This window comes from Helianthus annuus, chromosome 7 (assembly GCF_002127325.2).
Source record: "Helianthus annuus cultivar XRQ/B chromosome 7, HanXRQr2.0-SUNRISE, whole genome shotgun sequence".
In the NCBI taxonomy this organism is placed as follows: Eukaryota; Viridiplantae; Streptophyta; class Magnoliopsida; order Asterales; family Asteraceae; genus Helianthus; species Helianthus annuus.
Window position 1 is genome coordinate 105,835,094 of NC_035439.2, and position 25,853 is coordinate 105,860,946.

The 25,853-nt window shown below is 37.2% G+C and overlaps 1 protein-coding gene and 1 non-coding gene across 2 annotated transcripts; one reads left to right on the forward strand and one right to left on the reverse strand.

Annotated features, from left to right (window-relative positions):
• The first annotated feature begins 1,680 nt into the window (after positions 1-1,680).
• On the forward strand, positions 1,681-1,787 carry LOC118480627. The gene has a single exon (XR_004863607.1). It is a non-coding gene; the product is annotated as a small nucleolar RNA R71 (small nucleolar RNA).
• A 17,804-nt stretch (positions 1,788-19,591) lies between these two features.
• LOC110866362 (transcription factor MYB73) lies at positions 19,592-20,696 on the reverse strand. The gene has a single exon (XM_022115530.2). It carries the CDS (start codon positions 20,603-20,605, stop codon positions 19,769-19,771), a length of 837 nt encoding a protein of 278 aa, XP_021971222.1. The 5' UTR covers positions 20,606-20,696; the 3' UTR covers positions 19,592-19,768.
• Between the last annotated feature and the right edge of the window lie 5,157 nt (positions 20,697-25,853).

Here is a 25,853-nt window from a genome sequence, read left to right on the forward strand (position 1 = left end):
TAAACTAAAATTAATCTAAGCTAAACTAAGGATAGTTCCTCGGAATGCCTTCGTGGTGCGCCACGTTTATAAGGGTCCTTGGCTAGACCCAAAGTCAGGTCACATGTTATCCGAGCGGGACGTTTTGCATCCCATGTTGCACCGTCGGAGAGCATCATCCAAACTCGAATCAATGACCTTCATGTAATTGACCGGGTCATCGTCCTGTACTTTCTCCCCAACCCCAAACTTCACTTCCTCATCCCCAAACTTCAAAGTAAGTGTTCCATCATTCGGTGTCTTCTTCCATATCTAATATGACAAAGTCGGCCGGGTAGACGAAATTGTCGACTTTGACCAATAGATTTTCAGCGACACCTTGCGGGTATTTGACGGATCTATCGCCAAGTTGTATACTCATCTTTGTAGGGCTAGTTTTTCCTAGGCCGAGTCGTTTGAACATTGATGCAGGCATGAGGTTAATGCTAGCCCCAAGGTCGGCTAGTGCATTACGAATGGGGGATTCCCCGATCGAGCAAGGAATCGTGAAGCTTCCAAGATCAATCTTCTTTTGTGGGAGTTTCTTGAGTACAAGGGCGGAGCATTCTTCGCCTAAGTTAACTAATTGCAATGATTCGATTTTCCTTTTATGAGTGAGGAAGTCTCTCATGAATTTTGAGTATTTAGGCATTTGAGTTAGGACTTCGATAAATGGAATATTAACATGCAATTGTTTTAGTAAATTTTCGAATTTTGAGAATTGCTCATTGGCCTTTTGGCGAATTAACCTACCGGGGTATGGAACCAGAGGAGCCTTGATAGGCTCTTGAATTGGAGGAGAAGCCTTCTCTTGTTGGGGTGATGTTGTGCTTCCCTCAGTGGGCGGTGGCAGAGCCTCTTCGGAACCCACGGTGCAATTTCTCAATGTTATGAGATGGACTTATGCTTTTGGGTTTGTTTCGGTATTACTAGGTAACGCGCCTTGTGGTCTCTCAGAGAAATTTTGAGCTAATTGATTTATCTGTTTTTCAATGTTTTGTATACTAGCTTGTTGATTTCTAAAATTCGATTCCAATTGTTGAAATCGATTCGAGTTTTTCTTTTCAGTATCGGAGATGAGGCGAGATACAGTATCTTCAAGCCTTTCTCGTCCACCTTGTTGTTGAGAGAAATTTTGTGACTCATTTCTTGGTTGTTGAAAGTTTGTTCATTGGTTTAGGTTTTGTTGGTTACTACTATTGTCGGGTTCTCTCCAACCAAGGTTAGGGTGGTTATGCCATCCTTGGTTGTAGGTACCCATAGGAGGACCCGGCGGCCTAGGTCTGTTATCAATGTAGTTTACCGACTCTTGTTGATCATCTGTTTCTTTCATACAACTCCAACTTTCATGTGGCCCACCACACCCTTCACAAGCCATAACCGAGACCGTTTTTGTCATTTCTAGCTTTTTGATTTTTGAAGAAAGGGCCTCGATTTGGGCTTGTAAAGAAGTGCTTTCATCAAGCTTATGGGTGCCCGGGGCAATAGATTTACTGCCTCGGGGAGTGTGCCACTAAATTGGTTTGAGCAATTTCCTCAATTTGATTGTATATTTCATGTGGGCGGTGATTACCTAAAAGTCCCCCGGAGCTAGAGTCAAGTGTTTGTCTTGTGTGTGGCAACAACCCATTGTAGAAAGTGGATACTTGTTTCCATACCGCAAGACCGTGATGAGGACACTTTTGCAATAGCTCCTTTAACCTTTCCCAAGTTTCATACAAGGATTCCCCATCCTCTTGTGAATATGTATTAATTTCAGTCATTAATTTAGCCGTTTTAGCGGGAGGGAAATACTTATATAGGAACTTATGGGCTAGTTCATCCCAGGTGTTTACCGAGCCAACTGGGAGGGCATTGAGCCAAGCCTTTGCTCGGTCTTTTAGTGAAAATGGAAACATCCGAAGGCGGATGGCATCGTTTGATGCTCCATTGATCCGGAAGGTATCACATATTTCTAAGAAATTAGTAATATGTAGATGGGGATCCTCGTCCGCAAGCCCATGGAAGGTTGCGGAGTTCTGAAGCATCTGTATCAAATGTGGCCGAAGATCGAAGTTGTTGGCTTCGACATTCGGTGCATTGATAGCGGCGCCGAGATTACCCACGGTGGGTCGTAGGTAATCCATGAGGGTACGTTGGTCCGCCATTGGAAGTGGGTCCCCTGAAACTTTCTCTTGGTTTTTAGCTTTAAGTCTTTTTCTGAGAAAGCGTTCGGGTTCTTTTAGAGGTTCTTTTATGTCTCTACTAGAACTGGAGCTCATACACTACGTAGAAAGTTCAGATGTGGTGCCTGGGTTCCAAGTCCTGCAACAAAAACAGAAAAGAATGTTGGTCAGAAAGTTCACCACGGCCCCGTGCTCAGTGAACACGGCCAGTGGTCAGAGATACAGTGATTGTTTTTCGGATCCCTTTTACTGGGAAGTTGGACACGGCCCCGTGTTGCACCGACACGGCCCAGTGCTCAGCTCTCTGTAACTCGGAAAATAAAAACTGCCAGTAACACTGCTGGGCACGGCCCGTGTCCGACCAGGCACGGCCCGTGCTGAGCTCTGCAGAAGCTGAAAAATTTAGAAAATCCTAAAAAATAAAAATAAAATAGAAAAAAATGATTAGGCCGCTGATTCCTAACTTTCTTAAAATCCTTGTGTCCCCGTCAACGGCGCCAAAAACTTGATGTGCGTTAGGTGTAATATATTTTAGGTAAATATTTTAAGCCCTCTTTACACTTTTTAGCCAAGTTTTAAATTTATAAACACGATATTTACTAACACTAAACACACATATGGGCAAGTGCACCCATCGTGGACGTAGTATAGTGTTGGTATGATACCGAGGTCGTCCAAGGACACAAGAGCTTTTAATACCGGTTTATCCTCAACATCTAATAAAATCAAAATGTTAGAAAAAGGTTTTTAAACTAGAAAAATAAAACTAACTAAAATGCTGAAAAATAAAATAAAAGTAAAAACAGATATACAAGATGAATCACTTGGATCTGACTCGTGTGTAGTGTAACTTTTGATTATTTTCACACTTTTGCACTTGTTTAAGAGATTATCTTAGTTATTGTAGTAGGCCGCTCTTTTGAAGGTGACGTTACCCTCAACCTAGTAGTTTGAGTCAGCAAGGATACAATCCTAAAGGGTTGGATTATTGAAAGATAATTAATTAAGTTATTAATGCATAATGTGGTAGGCCGCTCTTTTGAAGGCGATGTTACCCTCGGCTAAGTAGTCTGAGTCAGCAAGGATACAGTCCTACGCAGCCGGGTTAAAGTTTTAATAGTAGTTTAACTTATGAGGGGATCAAAGAGTTTGGACCCCCGCCATCCAATACCGTTGGGTATTGAAGGAGGTCCTACTAAATTTGACCCAGGTCCTTTGCAGGATCTAATACACTGAACAATGGCAAGACTCTTACCAAACCATTCCCTTAAACCCCGACCAGGTATCCAACATACCTCCATATAGACTGTGGAGATATGAATGGTGAAAATCTTTTATTTTATATAGACAGTAAAATAATGCCAAGACACCACGGACAAACGATAAGGAGGAATCACCTTCAACATATGAAACTAGTAATTAAAGTCATTAATACAAAACCAATTAAAAAGTGCAAAAGATTAAAAATAAAAAGTATTACACTAAACACTTGTCTTCACCAAGTGATGTAAGAGACTTAGGCAAACATGGCCTTTGATTGTCAAGAACTCTTACGATCAATCTTGGATCCCGAGACGACTCACACACTCTATGATGGACAATGGATGATGGTGGTGGATGATGGTGTTGTGATGGTGGTGGATGGTGGGTGAAGTGTGAGAGAGGTGGTGTGCCAAGGGATGAGTTGCAAGAGCTCCAAGCACTCCTATTTATGGGCTGAACAGAAGCTCGGGCACGACCCCGTGTCCATCCTCCTCTCTTTCTTCATTAAATGCAGTTTGTATGTATTAGTTAACCACGCCCCCGTGTCCGCTGAGCATGACCCCGTGTGCGGAAGCATATCTGTACTATCAAGATTTGCCTGGATTCCGCGAATCTTATAGTTGACCACGGCCCCGTGTCCGCTGAGCACGGCCCCGTGGTGGGCGATGGAAGCTTCTACCACTTTGTCTTTTCTACTGACACATGGGCACGCCCCTGTGGTGTTCAGTCTTCTATCTTCGTGTTTTGCTTGGGAAGATGCTGTCGGGAGGTCGGAAGGTGGGTGGTTGGGTTAGTGGTTAGTGAAAGGGGAAAAGCGTAAAAAGCGTCGGTTTTTGAAAGACTTTTTATTTTTCAAAATTTATTTTATTTTGATGAACCAAGTAAGTAACTTAAACCCAACTAAGTAAATGATGGAGGCATTAGGACTAACCCTTTTTATTTCTACACCATTATTTTTCTTTTTTTAACACCTACCCAAAATCCCCCTAGTTAACCCCTTTGAGCCTAAACCTTTTCATTTCTTAACCGAAAACAAACACCTTTTTACGCACCAAAACCTTTTTATTTTAAACCCTTTGTTTTAGTAACAAGCTCAGTTTTTCTTATGACTTCCCTATAAAAAATGATTCATCAAAATAAAAAGTTATGAAAAATAAAAAGTATTACAAAAACCGATGCTTTTTACGACTTTCGCCCTTTTTCTACTAACCACTAACCCAACCACCTACCTAACCCAAGGCTAACCCTTCACCCCAAAAGTCCTCTTAATATTTACAAAGGTATATAGTTAAAAATGAGGAGGATTGATTACTTGGCAAACTTATGGTAGGAGTAAGTTCCATGCCACTCTCGAGTGATTCACTAAAATACATCTTCGGCCGAGTGTTGAGTGATCCCCCGTGAGGTATGTGGTATATAAATGGAATTTTAAAAAGGCACGTTATGCCTTAATAAGTAATTTATCTTATATAATGTTTTAAATAAATCATGACGAATAGGATTGTAAACAAAATAAAAACAAAACCTAATAAAAATCTTGGAATCCCGACACTCTATGACAAGCCCAAAAACCTTCTCTTCTACCCATTCCATTTGGGAGTGAAAAGCCACATTATAAAGAGTTTTGCTTGTGGACAAGCAAATATTCAAGTGTGGGGGTATTTGATGTGCACAAAATGCAACATATAAATTACATCAAATGTGGCATAAAACTAACCCTTTTTTAGTACTAATGTTGGGAAAAGTGTGTTTTTGTCTTCCTTTTGTATTTTAAGGATTAAATGAGTTCAAATGAAAAAAAAGAAGCAAAAAGGCAGCTAAATCTAACATAAATACAAGAAAAGGAACAAACGTGGCATGGCCGACCCCCCGACAGCATCTTCCCAAGAAAAAACAAGAGAACAGAAGGCTGAACACGCCCCGTGCTCAATGAGCACGGGGGCGTGCCCAAGTGTCAGCAGAAAAGACAAAGTTGTAGAAGCTTCTATCACCCACCACGGGGCATGCCCACTGGACACGAGGCCGTGGTCAACTCTAAGATTCGCAGAATCCAAGCAAATCTTGATAGTACAGATACGCTTCTGCACACGGGGCCGTGCCCAGCGGAAACTGGGGCGTGCGGAGCTAATGCAGACAAATTGCAATTAATGAAGAAAGAGAAAGTGGATGGACACGAGGTCGTGCCCAATTAACAGGGGGCCGTGTCCGGGCTTCTGTGCAGGCTATAAATAGGGGTGCTTGGTTCACTTCAAAGGCATCCCTTGGAAAACCACATCTCTCCCGCTTCACCCACACTCCGCCACCATTAAAACACCCACATCCACCACCATCATCCATCATCCATCTTAGAGTGTGTGTAGTAGTCTCACAATCCAAGATTGATAGTAAGAGTTCTTGAAAATCAAATGTCATGTTTGCCTAAGTCTCTTACATCACTTGGTGAAGACAAGAATTTAGTGTAATACTTTTGTTTTTTAATCTTTTCGCACTTTTTATTTGGTTTTGTATTAATGACTTTAATAACTAGTTTCTTATGTTGAACGTGAAACTTCCTTATCATTTGTCCGTGGTGTCTTGGCATTATTTTATTGTCTATATAAAATAAAAGATTTACACCATTCATATCTCTACGGTCTATATAGAGATATGTTGGCTACCTGGTCGGGGGTTTAGGGAATGGTTTGGTAAGGTTCTTGCATCGTTCAGTGTATAGATCCTGTAAGGACCTGGGTCAAGTTTACTAGGACCTCCTTCAATACCCACTGGTGTTGGATGGCGGGGGTGCGAATAGCTTGATCCCCTCATATGTAAACTACTATTAATACATTAACCCGGCTACCTGGGATTGTATCCCTGCTGACTCAAACCACTTAACTGAGGGTAACGTCACCTTTAAAAGAGGGGTGTACCACATTACGCATTAATAACTTAATTAATTATCTTTCAATATTCCGGCCCTTTAGGATTGTATCTTTGCGGACTCAAACTACTGGGTTGAGGGTAACGTCACCTTCAAAAGAGGGGCCTACTACTATAACTAAGATAATCTCTTAAAACGTGCAAAAGTGCGGAAATCATCAAAGGTTACACTAAAGGCGAGTCGGATCCAAGTGATTCATCTTGTTTATCTGTTTTATTTTTATTTTATTTTTCAGCATTTTTAGTTTTTATTTTCATGTTTAAAACTTTTTCTAAACTTTTTGATTTGATTAGACGTTGAGGATAAACCGGTACTAAAAGCTCTTGTATCCTTGGACGACCTCGGTATCTTACCAATGCTATACTACGCTCACGATGGGTGCACTTGCCCATATGTGTGTTTTGTGTTAGTAAAATATCGTGTTTTATAGATTTAAAACTTGACTAAAGTGTTAAAAAAGGGCTTAAACATAACTAAAAATATATTCACACCGACACACATCACTCACTTCACCATGTTCCCATTGTAGATCAGCTAGCAGATGTATTCACAAAAGCCTTGGATATTTTTTTACTATTGAAAACCTGATCTCCAGAATTGGGATGCTAAACATGGATTAGTGATATGCACAAAATGCAACATATAAATTACATCAATTGTGGTATAAAACTAACCCTTTTTTAGTACTAATGTTGGAAAAAGTGTGTTTTTGTCTTCCTTTTGTATTTTCAGGATTAAATAAGTTCAAATGAACAAAAGAAGCAAAAAGGCAGCTAAATCTAACATAAATACAAGAAAAGGAACAAACGTGGCATGCCCGACCCCCCGATAGCATCTTCCCAAGCAAAATAAGAGAACAGAAGGCTGAACACGCCCCGTGCTCAGTGAGCACGGGGGTGTGCCCAAGTGTCAGCAGAAAAGACAAAGTTGTAGAAGCTTCCATCGCCCACCACGGGGCCGTGCTCAGCGGACATGGGGCCGTGGTCAACTATAAGATTCGCGAAATCCAGGCAAATCTTGATAGTACAGATATGCTTCTGCACACGGGGTCGTGCTCAGCGGACATAGGGGCGTGGTCAACTAATGCAGATAAACTTCAATTAATGAAGAAAGAGAGAAGGATGGACACGGGGTAGTGCCCAACAGACACGGGGCCGTGCCCGAGCTTTTATTCAGCCTATAAATAGGAGTGCTTGGCTCACTTGCAACTCATCCCTTGACACACCACCTCTCTCACACTTCACCTACCACCCACCACCATCACAACACCATCATCCACCACCATTATCCATTGTCCATCATAGAGTGTGCGAGTCGTCTCGGGATCCAAGATTGATCGTAAGAGTTCTTGACAATCAAAGGCCATGTTTGCCTAAGTCTCTTACATCACTTGGTGAAGACAAGTGTTTAGTGTAATACTTTTTATTTTTAATCTTTTCGCACTTTTTATTTGATTATGTATTAATGACTTTAATAACTAGTTTCTTATGTTGAAGGTGACTCTTCCTTATCGTTTGTCCGTGGTGTCTTGGCATTATTTTACTGTCTATATAAAATAAAAGATTTTCACCATTCATATCTCCACGGTCTATATGGAGATATGTTGGCTACCTGGTCGGGGGTTAAGGAACGGTTTGGTAAGAGTCTTGTCATTGTTTAGTGTATAGATCCTGCAAAGGACCTGGGTCAAATTTAGTAGGACCTCCTTCAATACCACCGGTATTGGATGGCGGGGGTCCAAACTCTTTGACCCCCTCATAAGTTAAACTACTATTAAAACTTTAACCCGGCTACTTAGGACTGTATCCCTGCTGACTCAGACTACTTAGCCGAGGGTAACGTCGCCTTCAAAAGAGGGGCCTACCACATTATGCACTAATAACTTAATTAATTATCTTTCAATAATCTGACCCTTTAGGATTGTATCCTTGTTGACTCAAACTACTGGGTTGAGGGTAACGTCACCTTCAAAAGAGGGGCCTACTACAATAACTAAGATAATCTCTTAAAATGTGCAAAAGTGCGGAAATAATCAAAGGTTACACTACACACGAGTCGGATCCAAGTGATTCATCTTGTCTATCTGTTTTTATTTTTATTTTATTTTTCAGCATTTTAGTTAGTTTTATTTTTCTAGTTTAAAAACCTTTTTCTAAACTTTTTGATTTGGTTAGACGTTGAGGATAAACCGGTATTAAAAGCTCTTGTGTCCTTGGACGACCTCGGTATCTTACCAACACAATACTACGTCCACGATGGGTGCACTTGCCCATATGTGTGTTTAGTGTTAGTAAATATCGTGTTTTATAAATTTAAAACTTGGCTAAAAAGTGTAAAACGGGCTTAAAATATATTACACCTAACGCACATCAATTAGGATTCAAAATTCTTGGTCCCAATAATAAAACATTAAAATTTTCCTTGTAAAACCACAAATTTTCGCACAAAACAGTAAAAAGTTGTTTAAAATTCTTGAAAAATCAAAACTCTGTTCTATAGAATAAACCACCGTTTTAGTGATCCTAACATCTGTTTAATCAAATTAAATTATTTGCTTATAGGTAACCATTGTATTTTTAACATCTGTTTTAAACCAATGTGTGACATACAACAGTGGTTTTCATACCTCAAACAATGGTTCCTCATATGCAAAAGTTGTTAGCAAACAAATTTTTCAATAAATGGATGTTTTCTCAAAACTTTAAAACCTTTATCTACAAAAGATCTTGGTATGGAAATCTTTTCAAATAAAACCTCTACATGCATAATGACCAATAAAGGTCAAGAAAATGTTTTACAAAACCAATCAACAGAGGTTACAACCTCTGTTGTAGAGCCCACTGCTCCTGATGTTCACAGTGACCAACCCCTCACTGTGGAACCCACATCAACAATTCTAACAAGGTCCTCCGTAATCCGAAAAGCCAAACGAGCCAAAAAAGAAGGTAACTCTAGATGTGGAGGTGCCAGAGGATCCTGCTGCAAGATAAGAGCCACATGCATCTGCTATTACTTCCTCACAACCGATGCAAACATCTCACCCATCCAAAATCCTCACAAATCCTCACAAAAGGATAGTGTTGTAAGCACAACGGAACCAAATCAAGAGATAGTTGATTCACTTGAACTTCTATTCTCAAGCCCTTCTCCTAAGGCTACTTCTCTTTCCTCTCCACCATCCACAAATAAAATTTCCTCCATATTCTCCACCATAAAACCATTGCTTGATGCAATTAACCAAAGTGACTTGGATATACCAATTTCCTCCCAACCACCTATCACTGAGAGCATGCCACAACAAGTGATTGGGCCAAGTCATGTCATTGCTAGCCCACAAGTAGAGGATGGTACACCTCTTATGTCACAAGTGGCACTTGAAGGTTTTTCAAGTGAGGCAACTACTACAACTGTAGAGACAATAGTCTCACAGTTGGAAAGTGGTTACATAACTAAGACCTCCTTGAAGGCAACAATTGTTGAGTCTACAATAGTACACTCTATAAGAGTTGGAAGTCCCTAGAACCAAGAACAAGGGGCACTTGGTTCAAAACCATGTACAACCACCTCAGTTGGGAACTCAAATGATCCTATTCACTTAGGTGATGGGTTAAGATACCAAGCATTGACGGAGTATGTATCCAAGATAGAGTCTTTAGTTGATGGAATCAAAGAAATGGTGAAGACCTTGGTGCAAAACTTAAGAACTCTACCAACCAATGTAGAAATAACAAAAAAATATGGGTGCATGCACAAATGTACCTTCAACTTCAAAAGCAATCTACAGATACAACCCACAACATGCACATGAAGCTGATAAGAAACTTGGTGGATGCTAGGTACAATGATACCCAAGCAGAGATTAGGGGAGAATGATAGCATGAGAAAGCTTCCTCTTTAGTAAAAAAGGTTCAAAAGAGACCTGACACCTCTACAACCAAAAATGCCTAACAAGATGGAGTTGAAAAGAAAAAGAAGAGACACAAGGGAAGCTGAAAATGCAATAGCAGTTTAAAAAATCCTGGAAAGAATAAGGATTGAACAAAATTTGGGCCCTTCAACAACCTTAACATATACTACTCCCACAACAAGGAAACCTCCAAGACAAGCCAAGCCTACTCAAACATCTGTTGCAGGAACCAGTGTTCCATCCAACCAAACCACTGTCACCACCCAAACCACTGCTCTCACTATCCAACATCTATTGCCACCACAAACGTGACAACATATGTTACATCTACCACAACATCACCAACCACAAAACCACAACAGACCTTGCAGATTTACCAAAGTACCCCTATAGGGGTACTCAAAAGAAAACTACCCACCCACAACCTCTCTCCACCAACAAAGACACCTACACCATATACAAGGGGAAGAATAACAAAATTCATCATCAAAGAAGATGATGAAGAAACTCCCCAAGCCTCACCCATCTCATCACTTCCACCATCAACCACCATAGCCATAACTGCGTTTTCACATCCCCTGGAAATAGAAACGGGTCGGGTTCGGGTTGACCCGTATTAAAAACGGGCCAGGTTCAGGTTGACCCGTATAAATACGGGTTGACCCATTAATCCGTTTAACTATTTAGATAAAAAAAACTTTTATATTTTTGTTTTTGTTTTTCGGTTTCTATTTTACATGGTTAGTTATAATAATGTTAATTTTGACATATTATATTATTTATTTATCACACTCATACTCATCATTAAACATTTTATCAATAACTCGCTTAAAATCGAATAACTCGTTTATAAATCGTCAACTTATATCACTCATTTCATTTAAAAATATGGGTTAAACGGGCCAGGTTCGGGTTGAACATTTCAACCCACCAACCCGTCAACCCGTAATCCGTTAACTCGCCAACCCATCAACCCGACACGATTGCCACCCCTAGTCAGAACTTCCTATAGTAAAGAACATTTCTTCAGCTGTAATTGGCTACCTCAAAAGGCAAAAGGAAATGTCTGCAGAAAATATGAAGAAGTACCAAGATGAAGTGAGAAAAGAAGGGATCAAATGTGAACTACTGTATGAACATCCAGATCAAAATCCAGAAGACCTGATTTGCCAAATTTTAGGAAGACCCGTCTCACCAAATTCATCTGCAATAACTCTAGTCCCATCATACTCTCCTGGTCATAAAATTCTGAAATGGAAGTCTGACAAGTCAACCCATGAGTTGACTATGCTTAGGGCCAGTGGGGAAAGGCAAAAGATCTCTATGAATAGTGCCTTTGAGCTCAAAGATGCAGATCTACAAGACTTAATAAGTCTTCCACTCGAAAGGGATCCAGAAGATAGCTACTCCGTGAACTATGAATTATAGTTCAAGGGCCGAATCAGGGAGAAGCTGATGAGGAATAAAAGTAGATCAAATAATACTAAGTTTTGGCATCATCTGTTCTAGGGGGAAATTGTTGGACCTACAAAAGAATAGACGACTTCTGAAAGCCAAAACATGCCAATCAAATCAAGAAGGTAAATAATTGATTGAACTTATTCCCCCCCCCCCAAGATATTGAATCTTGAACACTAATCAGAACATTTGTTGAAGACATTCAAAGATCTGTCCAGAGTCTTGGAACCACTCTTTAATAACCAAAGTCAAGCTGAAGCAAAGCATTGATCATGAAGACTAAACATCTTTTTGGCAAAACAGATGTTTGAAACAAAGCAACAGGGGTTTGAAGAACAGAGATTTATTCAATGTAAAAGCATTTAGCCTAGAACAGAGTTTGTATGTAATAGATCAAATGTTAGATTCACGCAGATGTTTGCTCACACCTAAGGAATATTTTCTACTAGGAATGTTAGATGCCACTATTAAGGTAACACCAGCTGATTGCCAACGTAGCTTTAGTACTTGTATAAATATATCTAACCTATTCGAGATCTATTTAATCACATCACTTATATTCATTTGGTACGAAAAACAAAGTTGAGTGATCAAGCTGAGGGGGAGTTAGTATAATCTTTCTGTATTTGTAATTTTTTTATTATCAATGTAAAACAGTTTGATATAACTTTCTACTCTTGTATGCTCATTTAAATCTGCAATTTTCATTGTTTATATAAAACTGATTCATACTTGTTATCAAAGCATGCTAAAAGCATCTCATATCCTAACAAATACAAATGCATATATTTCTCATCATTACATACTTAAAATTGGTTATGTAAATATTCTTAAAAAAAACTTAATATTCAAACGTTCTAACTTTATTTCGATTTAATATTTAAACACTATACCAACCAATTTAGCGTTCATCAATTGAACCACTTGAATAGGTTTAAGTCGTAAGACTAGTATTATAAACCAACTGACTAGTAAAGTGCAAATTTTTACTGGTTTTTCGGGTAGGTTTTACTGGTTTTAGTAGTTCATCAACTCAGCTAATTAAACAAGTTGGATCGGTACCGGAAGTGACCCACTTCATATAAAATGTTTTTATCAGGGGCGGACCCAAGGTCAGCCCAGGGTGGGCGGGCGCACCCCCGGGGAAAAAAATATTTAGTGCTAAGTTCCGTCGAAAATCCCGTCCGCACCCCTTGGAATTTTTCGTCCGCACCCCTTGAATTTTTCAACCGCACCCTTTGGAATTTTTCGACCGCACCCCTTGAAATTTTTCGTCCGCACCCCTTAGGTAAAAAGTGTTATCAATTTATATTTTAATTTTTTTAGTAAACTCTTATTTAAAAAAAATACTACCTAAATTATATAACTTTTAATACCTAACTAACTAAACCCAAAAACTTTTTATTCTTTTTCTTTTTTTCATGACTCATGTGATTTTGAAAAGTTTCAAAATATATAAAAAGTTCATTGCAAACTTTATAACAAATTGTGCTGCTGACTCTTATTTTAACAGATATTCTGTTTCATAGAAAATATTTTTTATTCTTTTTTTCTCTCTCTTTTTGTCACGACTCATGCAATTGAGTAGTTGAAAAGGTATAACATACATAAACAATCTAATAACAAACATTATAACGAATTACGCCGTTGGTTCCGCTTTATAAAAATTATTTTCACTCCTTTTTCTTTTTCCTTTGTCATGACTATTGAGTTGTTGAAAAGGTATATCATATATGAAAAGTCAATAACAAACTTTATAACTTTTTGATTACGGTACATGGCGTTACATGCAGTGACGGACCCAGTAATTTTTCTATGGGGTGCGGAACATTTATAAAAATTTTAGGCCCCTAGGCATATAAGTAAAAAAATCGGTTCGTATCGGGTCGGGTCAGGCCGGGTCGGGTCATGTAAAACAAACGAACATCAAACTAAAGTTATATAATAATAAAAAACGTCGACGCCTTGCGAGTTTTCATTTTTTGAAATCTATTCAAAACATCATCTAAAACTAATTTCTTAAGCAATTCTTTCTCTATTTAGTTTTCAACTATTGAAGCCCTAGAAATCATAACGTAAGTTGTAATCACCCTAAAAATATATAAGCAACATAATTACCCTAAAAATCATCTAAACAACCATAAACAACGTCAAAACACACAAAATTTCAAACCTATTTAACAACTTTATTATCCTTTTTTTCTCCTATAATATCAACCAAAATCATCAAAATAACAAAGAAACTTACCCGTGTTCGGATTCTGGTTAGATTTGGTGTCGAACGACGGTGGTATGGTGGCTAATTACGGTGGTCGCCGGCTGTTGGACTGTTGTCGCTGGGTGATGTTATTCGTTGGCAGTGCATGACGAAAGAGAGAGAGAGAGAGAGCGGGAGAGAATTTCTAAAGCTTTTGGGCTTTAATTATTTTATTATAGTTTGAAATATTGTTAGGTTTGGTTAATGGGCTAAGACTTAATGGGCTAGCTAGTTATGAATTATAAGTTGGTAAAGGTATGAGTATTTGGGTTTAGTTAGTTAGGTATTAAAAGTTATATAATTTAGGTAGTATTTTTTTTAAATAAGAGTTTACTAAAAAAATTAAAATATAAATTGATAACACTTTTTACCTAAGGGGTGCGGACGAAAAATTTCAAGGGGTGCGGTCGAAAAATTCCAAAGGGTGCGGTTGAAAAATTCAAGGGGTGCGGACGAAAAATTCCAACGGGTGCGCACGGGATTTTCGACGGAACTTAGCACTAAATATTTTTTTCCCCGGGGGTGCGCCCGCCCACCCTAGGCTGACCTTGGGTCCGCCCCTAGTTACATGTCATGTGATTAAATGAAGAGTAAGATACAAGTGTGGCAGTCAACATTAATTGTCAACTTAAAATGTTTAATTCTTATCTAGGGTAGTAGGTTTTTTTTTTTTTTTTTTTTTTTTTTTTTTTTTATGGCTAAACTTGCATACCATGGGGATTGAACCCATAACCTCCTACTATTCTACACCTTATCTAACTCACCAATACCATTGGGCTATTCCCAATGGATCTTTTTTTAACGGTAAATTTGGATCACTGGCGGACTACTGGAGTATCATCGTGCCACCAGCAGAACCATCCGATTATATCCATCTCCACTAGGCAATAATGCCTATACACCAATTTAGAAGTAAATCCAATAAATCTGGGAAAACCCTCTTTGTGAGAATCGAACCTATAACCTAATGGTCATAAGTCTTATCTCACCCTTAAAATACCATTAGGCTATAATGCCATGGGTATCTAGGGTAGTTGTTTGGTGAGGATAAAGCAGTATAAAATGGAAGGAATCCCGGTATGCTTTTTGACCTTTAAGATTTAACGGTTGTCTTGTACGGTGGATCTAACAACTAACTGCACGTGGTATCTTTGCATTATTCCCTTTTGTTTTATTTTTAGTTTAGCTGTTTACAGTTGGAAATATTAAATATTTTGATTAGCAGTCCAAATAATTATTTGATATTATGTAGAATTTTTGTTACATTTTTTTTTAACTCAGTAACAGTAGAGAAAAAATAGTTGAAATGTGGGACTGATAAGATGAATGAAAAAAATGTGAAACTACCAATGGTCAATGATGTCTAGTAAGAATTATTAGAGAGCAATATCCCTTAAATTAATGAACGAGTTGTGTGGCTTGATAAATGATATCTTATATGGTACAAACAACATTTACAATTATTTGTTATGTATTCTAAGTTATAGACCCATGCATTATATGAGTTGAATAAATAAAAAATCTTACATAAATTATAGATGATAAATATGATACAAAAATTGCTAAAATTAAACCACCCATAATCAAGAAAATGTCAGTTTTTTCTTTGAAATTTAAAGAAAATACAATAATTTTGAAATAAATTTACACATATTAACATATTAAGAGGCCAATATATAACGGATAATTATTGCTAATTATCATTAAATACATAAGTTAAACCTTGCAATTTAAACAACTTGAATTATAAATAATTTGGAATGGAACACTAATAAAGTTTAAACATTTTTTTAAAATGACCATAAAACTTTTATACTATGAAGTTTAACGACTTCATTTCTTTGGTTTTTTTATTTCGTTTGTTATACTAAGTGTCATCACCGTAGTGAACAAAACTGACATCGATTGAAATTGAATTCGCGCATCGCGCCGAATCGCACAGGGGATTTCAGTAATTATTACTTCAAATTATATATTAGTAATTGTTAATAACTAAAGCAAATCAAACATGTCCAGTTAGTTTATCCCACTGCTCAAATGTCAACTGAAGATGCTATATAAATATCCTCTACAATAATTATAAAATAACTTAATTATTATTGATCATCAATTAAAATAAAAGTTAAGGATTATATAAAATTAAATTTAAATACTCATTTAATTATTTATCAATTTAATTTAAGTACTCATTTAATTATTCATCAGTTTATAATTTAAATATATTAATGGAAAAAATAAAACAAAGACAAAATTCATGTAATCTTTAAAAAAATAACGTAAAGATAAATTGGATAATGTATAACAGTTATTTATATTTATATATTATTAGATAGATCAATAATTAATAATATTAGAAATTAATCTACTATGCTAATATTGTATTAATTTCATATATAAATAAATTAAATGAGAGAATGACACATGACATTATACAAGTAAAAATTAAATTAGAGAATGACACATGACATTAGATGAAATCTTTTATTAGTAAAATAGATATATATATTTTATGTGTATCACGTTAGGGACTGTAATTTCTGACACGACTCGAAACACATTCGAACACGATAAGAAAAAAACAGGTTTTAGGTTGCTGAAACAACCCCATTTTTAAACAAGTTAACCCGAACACGGCTCATTTATTCATTTAAAATAATTGTTAGCCGTAGCACGACCTACTTAATAAGCAAGTTGACTTATTAACCCGTTTAAAGGTCTTCCTAAATGACATGTTTTCTGAAAATAGACTGCATAACGTGTATGTGTTTTTTTGAAAACTTTAATTATAAGGGGACTCGGGGCGGTCCGTGATGGAGGTGCCACCACTCGTGAAATTATAACGCACACCGCCGTCGGTCACCACCATCACGCGTTAACTTGACAACGTGTGGCCACTATCACGCGTTGTATATTCAACTTGTTTGTTGCTTTGTGAATGATTTTGATGATGGAGATGACTGTGTAGTGAGTGATGAACATTTCCATTAAAATCCACCACTAGTGATGATAAAGCTCGATGACATGGCGGAAATTGATTGGATGTTGTGAGTGAGTGACGAGTGATGAGTGATGACCACCCCTACCCCTAATGCTTGTAAGTTTATAGTAAGAATACTCCGAAGCTCCAAAACCCCTACCCCTAATGCTTGTAAGTTTATAGTAAGAATACTCCGAAGCTCCAAAACAGTTGATCATAGATTTTATCAAGTCGTTTTATACAAAAATGTGTTAGTCAGATAGAAAGAATATATCTTAGTGGAGGTCCCGATTTGTTAAGTCACTATCACAGTTAGTTTGAGCAGTCAACTGTTCCTTTAAATATAAAAATTTTTACATGTGTCGATTTGAGAGTCTAGGAAACAATACATTACGAAAATAAATGTAGGGTAATAATGCGTACATCAGACTAAACTAGCTCGACACCCCATCCTGTTAGGGATGTTCAGAATTCGTTTCAAATTCGAAAAATTCGAAATTCGTTTAAATTCGATTCGGTTGTTAAGAGTTCGTTTCGATTAAAAGAATTCGAATTCGATTCAATTCGAGTCAAGTAAATCGAATACGAATAGAATACGAATTTATAATTTCAAATCGACTCGAAATTCGAATAAAAATCATACATTTTTATTTATTATTTTTATATAATGCATATATAAATTTTATTAAGCTATACTATAAATTATTTTCAATGTTTTTCCAAGTATTAAAATTAACCATTACCAAACCCACTACATGACCTATAACTAAAATATAAGTGATAAATCTATTAATAGATTTATAACCCTAAAAATATTGGCTTGTAATGTGGAGTGGTTATTCCTGACTTCTCGTTTTGAATTTTAGACTTATGGTACTTTATTTGGAACTTTTTAATCTGATATCGTGCTTTGTGGCTGCTTTAAAATTTATGTTTCATTTTGATAGTTTTTTACTAGGTTTTAAAGAATCTGAATTAAATCGAATTTATTTGAATTCGATTCGAATTCGAAGTTTAAATCGAATACGAAGTGGGTTTTTTATTCGAATACGAATTTGAATCGAATCGGTAAGTTTTAATCGAATCCGAATCGAATACGAATTCAAGAGAAAATAAAAATTATTCGAATAATTCGAAAATTAGATGTTCGATTCGATGAACACCCCTATATCCCGTCCCCGGCATATGGAGGAGCTTTGCACACCAGCACTTTTTAGTATAAAATTTGTTATTGCAAAGGCTTACTACAAGAACAAACACTTGTAGGGACAAAATCTATAGGGAGAACAAAAGTCGTCTCTATAGAACAATCTATTGGGAGGATATTTCCTTCATATAGACTTTTCCTCTATTTAAAATTAGTTTTTTCTATAGGGACCAAATATCATTCCTATAACTCGAAGATAAATTGTTTTTATTTTTTTTAATTCTAATATCATACATAAGAAACTTAAAAAAATGTTTCAACTTGTAGAGAACACAAGTGAAATTAATTTTTTATCAAAGTTTTTAGAAACCATCTCTCGTTTCAGTACATCGAATGCTCGAAAAATATTTTGGACCTATTGGGACGACAAAACGTCCCCATATATGATTAAAGAAAAAACTAGAAAAAAATGATTTTGAACTTGGTAAAACAACATATCGTCCCTATACATTTAAACCATTTTTTTTTAATTTAACTCTATACAGACGACTTTTGATCTCTAAAAGTTGATCTATTAGAACAACACCAATAAGGGCCACCTTGCCAACCTGTAGGGACGGGCCGATAGGAAAAAAAGATGTTGATATCATATGTTGTCCCTATAGGTTTAAAAGACCTATAGTGACGATATGTCGTCCCTAAAAGTTAAAAAAAAATTGATTTCAACATATGTTTTTCTTTGTAGTTTGTAGTGCCTACAACGTTTCTCCAATTAGTGCATTGATTCAATCCTTTTACAAACGATTCATTTGGTCTATTTAACGCTTTTTTTTTTTGAACGGCAAATTTGGATCACTGACGGACCACTAGAGTATCATCGTGCCACCAGCAGAACCACCCGATCATATCTATCTCCACTAGTCAATAATGCCTATACACCAATTCAGGAGGAAACCCAATAAATATGGGAAAAACCCCATTTGTGAGAATCGAACCCATAACCTAATGGTCATAACCCTTATCCCACCACCAAGATACCACTAGGCTATAATGCTATGGGTGGTCTATTTAACACTTAATCTGATCAATTTGTTTTTCATATAAAAGTGCGTCACGTTCTTGAGAAATCTTTTATGTCTTGTCCAATTAAGATTTTGTATACTCACGAAACACTTTTCTTAAAACAAGATTATGTGTTTTAAAAAGTTATCCAAGTCATAAAAATCACACAACCTACCCTTTTCACAGACATCACAAAATATTCAGGACACGGGTATTTGAGTATGGTACCGGGTATGTGCGTGAAACATAAATATTTCCCGGGTGTTATATAGGTATGAGATTAGTTGATGCCCAATCAGCTCGGTTACACGAAATCATATACCCATTTATCTGAACCATATACCCTTATCATATATCCAAACATCTGTCTCGGTACAAGGTATGGGATTGAAACATAATTTTCGTAAGTATTAAATGAGCATGAGATTAAGTGATACCCAACTGGATTACCCAAAACCACATACCCATTTACCGAAACCATTTACCTTAAACCTTAAACTTATAAAACTTAAAACATAATTAAAACTACTATTTTATGTATATACAATTTATTCTTTTTCCTTTATCAAACAAACATTCTTCGTACTCACTTCACTACTCACCCTTGCTGATTCCGGCACCGTTCACCACCACTCCGCCACCCATAAAACCACTGCACATTCCGCCACGCGCTTGCTCTATCCCCGCCATGTACTTCCACACCTCCTCCTTGATCGTCTCCTGCATTACTGCCATAAACTCCGCGCTCAAATCCACCGGAGGGTTCTCCTTCGGTTTCAGGTTTGACCCCTCACCCTCCGACGATTTAACCGCCTTCTTCTTCTTCTGGTTCAGGCGGTTAACATGATTCATTTCTTGATTCAACTCCAATGGAACCATCTGTAGCGGTACCGCAGGAATGGGTACACGCGATGCAGATGCAGACAATCCGGGTGGCGAGAGGCTCAACGCTGTAGCAGGGTCGTTATCCTGCTCGCCACCCGGATTAAAAATAATACTCGAATCCAAAACCGGAACTGTAACTGAGATCTGGACGGTTGGGCCCGCGCTAACTGACCGTTTCAACTTCGGCTGTTGCATCATGGGCGAACACTTACGTTTCAACGTGGAGTTCCAGTGGTTCTTAACCGCGTTATCGGTTCGACGGGTTAAAATGCGGGCAATGGTGGCCCATTTGTTACCGAACTGGGCATGGGCCCGGATGATGGTGTCGTCTTCTTCCGGCGTGAAAGCACGGTGTTGGACTAGCGGTGAGAGCTGGTTGCACCACCGTAATCTGCATGACTTGCTGGATCTACCGGCTATTGATCGGCTGATGTAAGACCAGTGCCTGGCCCCATGTTTTTCAACGAGTTGTTGCAGCAATGCATCTTCTTGTGGGCTCCATGTGCCTCTGATCCGATCATCTGAATTGTTATTGTTATTAGCCATATTAGTTAACAAAGGTTTTATAAGTTTGATGGGTTTTGTTATATGATCATGATGTGAAAACGTGATATTTTATGTGAGTAGTAGTAGTGTGTGTGTGTGTGAAGAAGTGAAGGTGTTAGAAAAAGGGTGAATGGGTTTTATAGAGTGGGGCCGGTGAGGAAATATTAAAGTTGGGGTGGGTGGTGTAACTGGATGAAGGTATGTGAGATGAGCAAGCGGTTGCATTTGGAATACAGCTGGCTAACGGACACGCGTCATATCAAGCCTTGCATTCATACATACTCTCACTGTCTAACTAGATGGGTGAATACGAAGGTTGTGACTGAATATACCTCTCTATTTAACTTTGAGGTGGGGTATGTTTAGAAGTACCTGTAATTCAAAGTTTTTAGATAACTAAATGATATGATTATGTTATATTTAAAAAAATAAAAACTACTCTCTCCAGTGTTTTGTTTTGAATTTTCAAAATTTTATTTTGAGTAAACTGCAATTTTACCCTCTGATGTTTAGGCCAATTGGCACTCTGACCCATCTAACGAAATAATTGCAATTTACCCCCCAACGTTTGGTGCTATGTCGCAAGTTTACCTCCCGACGTCAATTTTATTAACAGATCTGCTAACTATAACTTGAAATGACTATATTACCCTTCAATTTTAACCCACAACATTCCTGTTATGTCGCACAATTACCCCCCACTGGTAAATTACTAATTTGTCCTTTGTTATTATCCCCTATACTTTGTGTTAAGAAACAACACTACCCCCTGCAACTTCCAAAACCCATCCTGCCAAAATCAGAAACCTGTTCTATGTTTCTATACTCCAAAATCAGAACCTTTTCTATGTTTCTATACTCCAAAATCAGAACCTGTTCTATGTTTCTATACTAAAAAATCAGAAACCTATAAGTTTACTCAAAATCAAACCTGTTCTATGTTTCTATACTCAAACCTGTTTCTGATTCAATGTTGGAAATATCAATTGCATTGCATTATACTCATCTATCTATAACCTGCTGCTGCTGTTGGAAATGGGATCATGGGTACTGAATCAGAAACAAAATACAAGTATGCAACTTAGATGAGTAGATAAACAACATGAGTAACAACATAACTGAATCAAGTTCCAACATGAGTTATTCAACATGAGTAATATCCACCTATAACTGAATCATGTAACTGTCATCAACATTTTGATCCTAACCTGTATGATCATGTAACTGTATAAATCAGCAGCATTCAGAACATGTATGTATGATCATGTAACTGTATGATCAGCAGCATACCTGCTAAGTTTACAATTATACCCTTCAGTCTAAAAAGGTACATACCTGCTGCACTATCACCATTATCAGTTTACCATAAACTGCTTGGCTGATCAGCAGCATCAGAACATGTATGCTTGATTACCACTATCAGTTTAAGCACAAAATAACACATTAGCACAAAAGAAGACATTAGCTGTAAACATTGGTCATATTTCATCCTTGTGATTGTATAAGAAAGGCTTATCAAGAACACCAATATACCATCATGAGAGTATAAAAAGGCTTATCAAGAACACATTAGCTGTAAACATTGGTCATATAGCATCCTTGTGAGCTCAAACACATACCTGTTGCACATTATAACTAGGCACATTATAACATTTATGCAAATGCACATTATAACTATATCGGTATCAAAACATTAATATATACAACTAGATCAGTATTAAACCAAAAGATCCAAATATATTAAACATCAAAAAATCCTAATATATTAAACAAAAAGATCCTAATATATTAAACATCAACTACACAACCATTTCCTGCTGAGGGGGAAACTGGAAGTGTAGGAAAGGGCGGCCCCATATTTTCACAACCAAGGAAACCACAATCGATCGGAGTGAAACATGAATCCTCATGTCCACTGCAAACACAGAAATATCGATGTTCAGTAACCCCTGTTTTTACTTGTTCAACCTGACATTACTATACTTGTTCGATTATACCTAACAAGTGAGAGAACAGGGAGGATCGCTGGTGGACAGGGGCATCGCCGGTGGATAGGTGCATCGCCGTAGGTGTGGTCGCCGTTGTGGTCGCCGGAGGTGGAAGTGGAAGCATTGTGTTCTCTTATTCGCTCATGATGAAGAAGAAGGAGTGAAGGTGGAAGCACTGTGGTCGCCGGTGGGTCTGTTGTTGTTAGTCGCCGGTGGGTTTGATGATGAAGAAGGAGTGGAATAGGGGGAGTGAAGCTTAGGGGGTAAGGATGAAGTAGGAAGAAGAAGTACAGGGGTAATATTAATATATAAAGTAAAATTACATTTCTGCCCTTTGACCGTTTAAAGATAACTAGGGACTTTGACGCAGGGGGTAAAAGTGCGACATAACCCCAACGTTGGGGGGTAAAATTGCAATTATTTCGTTAGGGGGGTCAGAGTGCCAATTGGCCTAAACCCCAGGGGGTAAAATTGCACTTTACTCTTTTATTTATAAACTTTCACCTTAAATAATTTTGTTTGTGTTAGATATATAATACTTGATGAAAGTTATATGATTTGAGTGTGTTTTACAAGTGTTTTTATCGTGTTAATTTTCATCAAGTTTTATATAACACAAAAAATATATAATTAAAGTCCAAGTTTATAAATAATGGACTTTGAAAATTCAAAATATGACACTTTTAATGGGACGGATGAAGTATATACATGGGTGGACTTTGATTATGGGTATGCATCGAGTAACTTGCACATGTCCCTGTCCGATCTTGATCTTGATAGTTTTGCTAATAAGGACACCCCTGTCCCCACTCCTCAAATCTCAAAGTACTTTGGTGAGTATCTTGTATAGGAAAATTGTCTAGAGTTAGAAAGAGAAGTTTGACCTATCGTCGCGCCTGAAGCGGTGTTAGAGTGTTTACAGGGCCCTCATGCTCAAGATTTCCTGACCATTATCTCCATTGAAAGGCTAGGCCAACACATGTCAACGGTGGAATACCGGCCCACCCTTAAATACAGGATAATGATCCATTTGTTTCTGGTTAATAAGCTTTGCCTGGTTTGTCGTAAGGTTTGCTTGGATAATTTTGGGGAACATGTGGTTCACTGCAAGGAGTAGCCAAGATTTAAATACAGATATGACTTGGTTATGGACGTCATGTGTGATGTGTTTAAGCGGGCAAGAATCTTCGCAAAAAAACAAATGATCCCGTGAATTTCCTAACAGACTCGCATGATGGGAGGTCCACTCTTCGCCCAAGGGATTTCTCGTGTTCGGTTGGGCAAGTGTGATACACGCCTATATAGACTTTACCGAAGTCTCCCGCTTGTTAGCACTAGGGAAAACAGGTGTGTAGCTGGCCAGGCTGTGTTGAAGACGAAATCAAGGAAAATTGTTAAGCATGAAAAAGCTTGTGCTAAGAACCATCATATCTTCATTCCCTGTGCCTTTGATACATCGGTTACCTTGCTCCGGAAGTTATCAGTTTCATGAACAGAGCACAAAGGGTCGTGCACAATAATATCTCGACATTAAGAAACAAAAGTTTTGATTTTGATAGGATCATATTTGCTATTGAGAATGGGGTTGCGAGAACTTATTCCTCGTTTACCTACCATTCTAAATTTGATATGGTACTAAAACTGAAAAACTAAATAGACATGTTATACCGCAATATGTGTGTTTCTTTAAAAAAAAAAAAAAGAGGATAAAGAAATAAAATATATATATATATATATAATGATTATGGATAGATATATAACTAATCTAACTAACTTATAATAAAAGACGTCAAATAATGCCACATGGCATTCTCTCATTCAATCTCATAAATCTTATTTACTAGTTGATGCCCCGCCCGCGTTGCGGGGCGATAGCCGAATAATTCTCAATCAATTAAAAAAACACTACTATAATTCTGCTAGAAAAAAAACTAAAACGATATTTTTCGGATCAGGGCAAAACTGTAATTTTTCAGGACTAATGAGCGAGTGTTAGGCGGCTCCTTGACACGGAAAAAAAAATTAAATTAAGTCAACCAATTAAAAAAAATGTTTTCTACTTTTGCTAAAAAACTAAAACGATTTGGAAAACGTAACTTTTAACTAAGGGCGAAATCATAATTTTAATTCAGAGATAAAATCGTATACTTAATGGACAAATGAGGGAGTGCCAGGAATCTGCCAGCATGACTGTAATTTTACATTGGGGGTAAAATTGTAGTTTCACCGGGAAAACAAACAAAAACGATGGAGAAAATGTAAATATAAGTTGAGGGCAAAATCGTAACTTGGATGTGAGATAAAAACTAATGGCAAAACTATAAATTTCTACGGGGCAAAATCGTAATTTTGTACCGAGGGCAAAATTGGAATTTTTAGCTGCGAGCAAAAGCGTTAATTTATTTTTAAGTGGGGGTAAAAACATAACTTTGGACTGATGGCAAAATCGTAATTATAAGTGAAAAAACTAATGGCAAAACTGTAAATTGAAACGGGGCAAAGTCGTAATCTTTATCCGGAGGCAAAATTGAATTTTTTAGATAGGAGTAAAAGCGTAAATTTATTTTTAAATGGGGGCAAAAACATAATTTTGAACTTATGGCAAAATCATAAATTTAAAGCGGAATAAAACCATAAATTTGTTGGGCCAATAAAGGAGTGTCAGACAGCTGCCTGGCACTATTCCCCTGCCGCCCATTTTACCCAATAGAAGGCAATCACTATTGCCCCAATTGGGTTTTGTAGATATTGAATATTTGTTTAATAAATTTCTTTTAATATTAATGTTAACTAATAATTAATAACCAATATATAGATATCACTTATTTTTATCCTTATCTTTATCTAAAATTAATAAATAACTTCAATTTTGCAATTTAGACCCTTTGTTTTTTTTTTTTTTTACTTTTAACTCAAAGTTTTTCATCTTTTATGATTTAATCATAGCTCTTTTTTATTTTCAATTTTGGCCCACCATACTTTTTATCTTTCCCAAGTTTTTTGTTTCGTTGTAAATTTTGTGAGTTAACGCACCGCAACGTGCGTGTGGGGTTCAACATTTTTCGTATATTTTTTCCCGTTTAACTGGCCCGTCACGTCACATCTATTTTTCTGCGTTTGAAAAGTTCGTCCAACACGCGGGTCCCGTATGGATTTAGTTATTTTTTTCTATGTTTTATGTTTCGGTTTAATTTCTCAACAACGAGCTTGCGTGATTCAAAGATTTTATGTCTGCTTTTCGCTTGGCGTTATTTTTTTCC

What these genes read in the sequence shown, in the direction of transcription:
- LOC110866362 (XM_022115530.2), bottom strand. Translation starts at nt 20,605, where the DNA reads ATGGCTAATAACAATAACAATTCAGATGATCGGATCAGAGGCACATGG.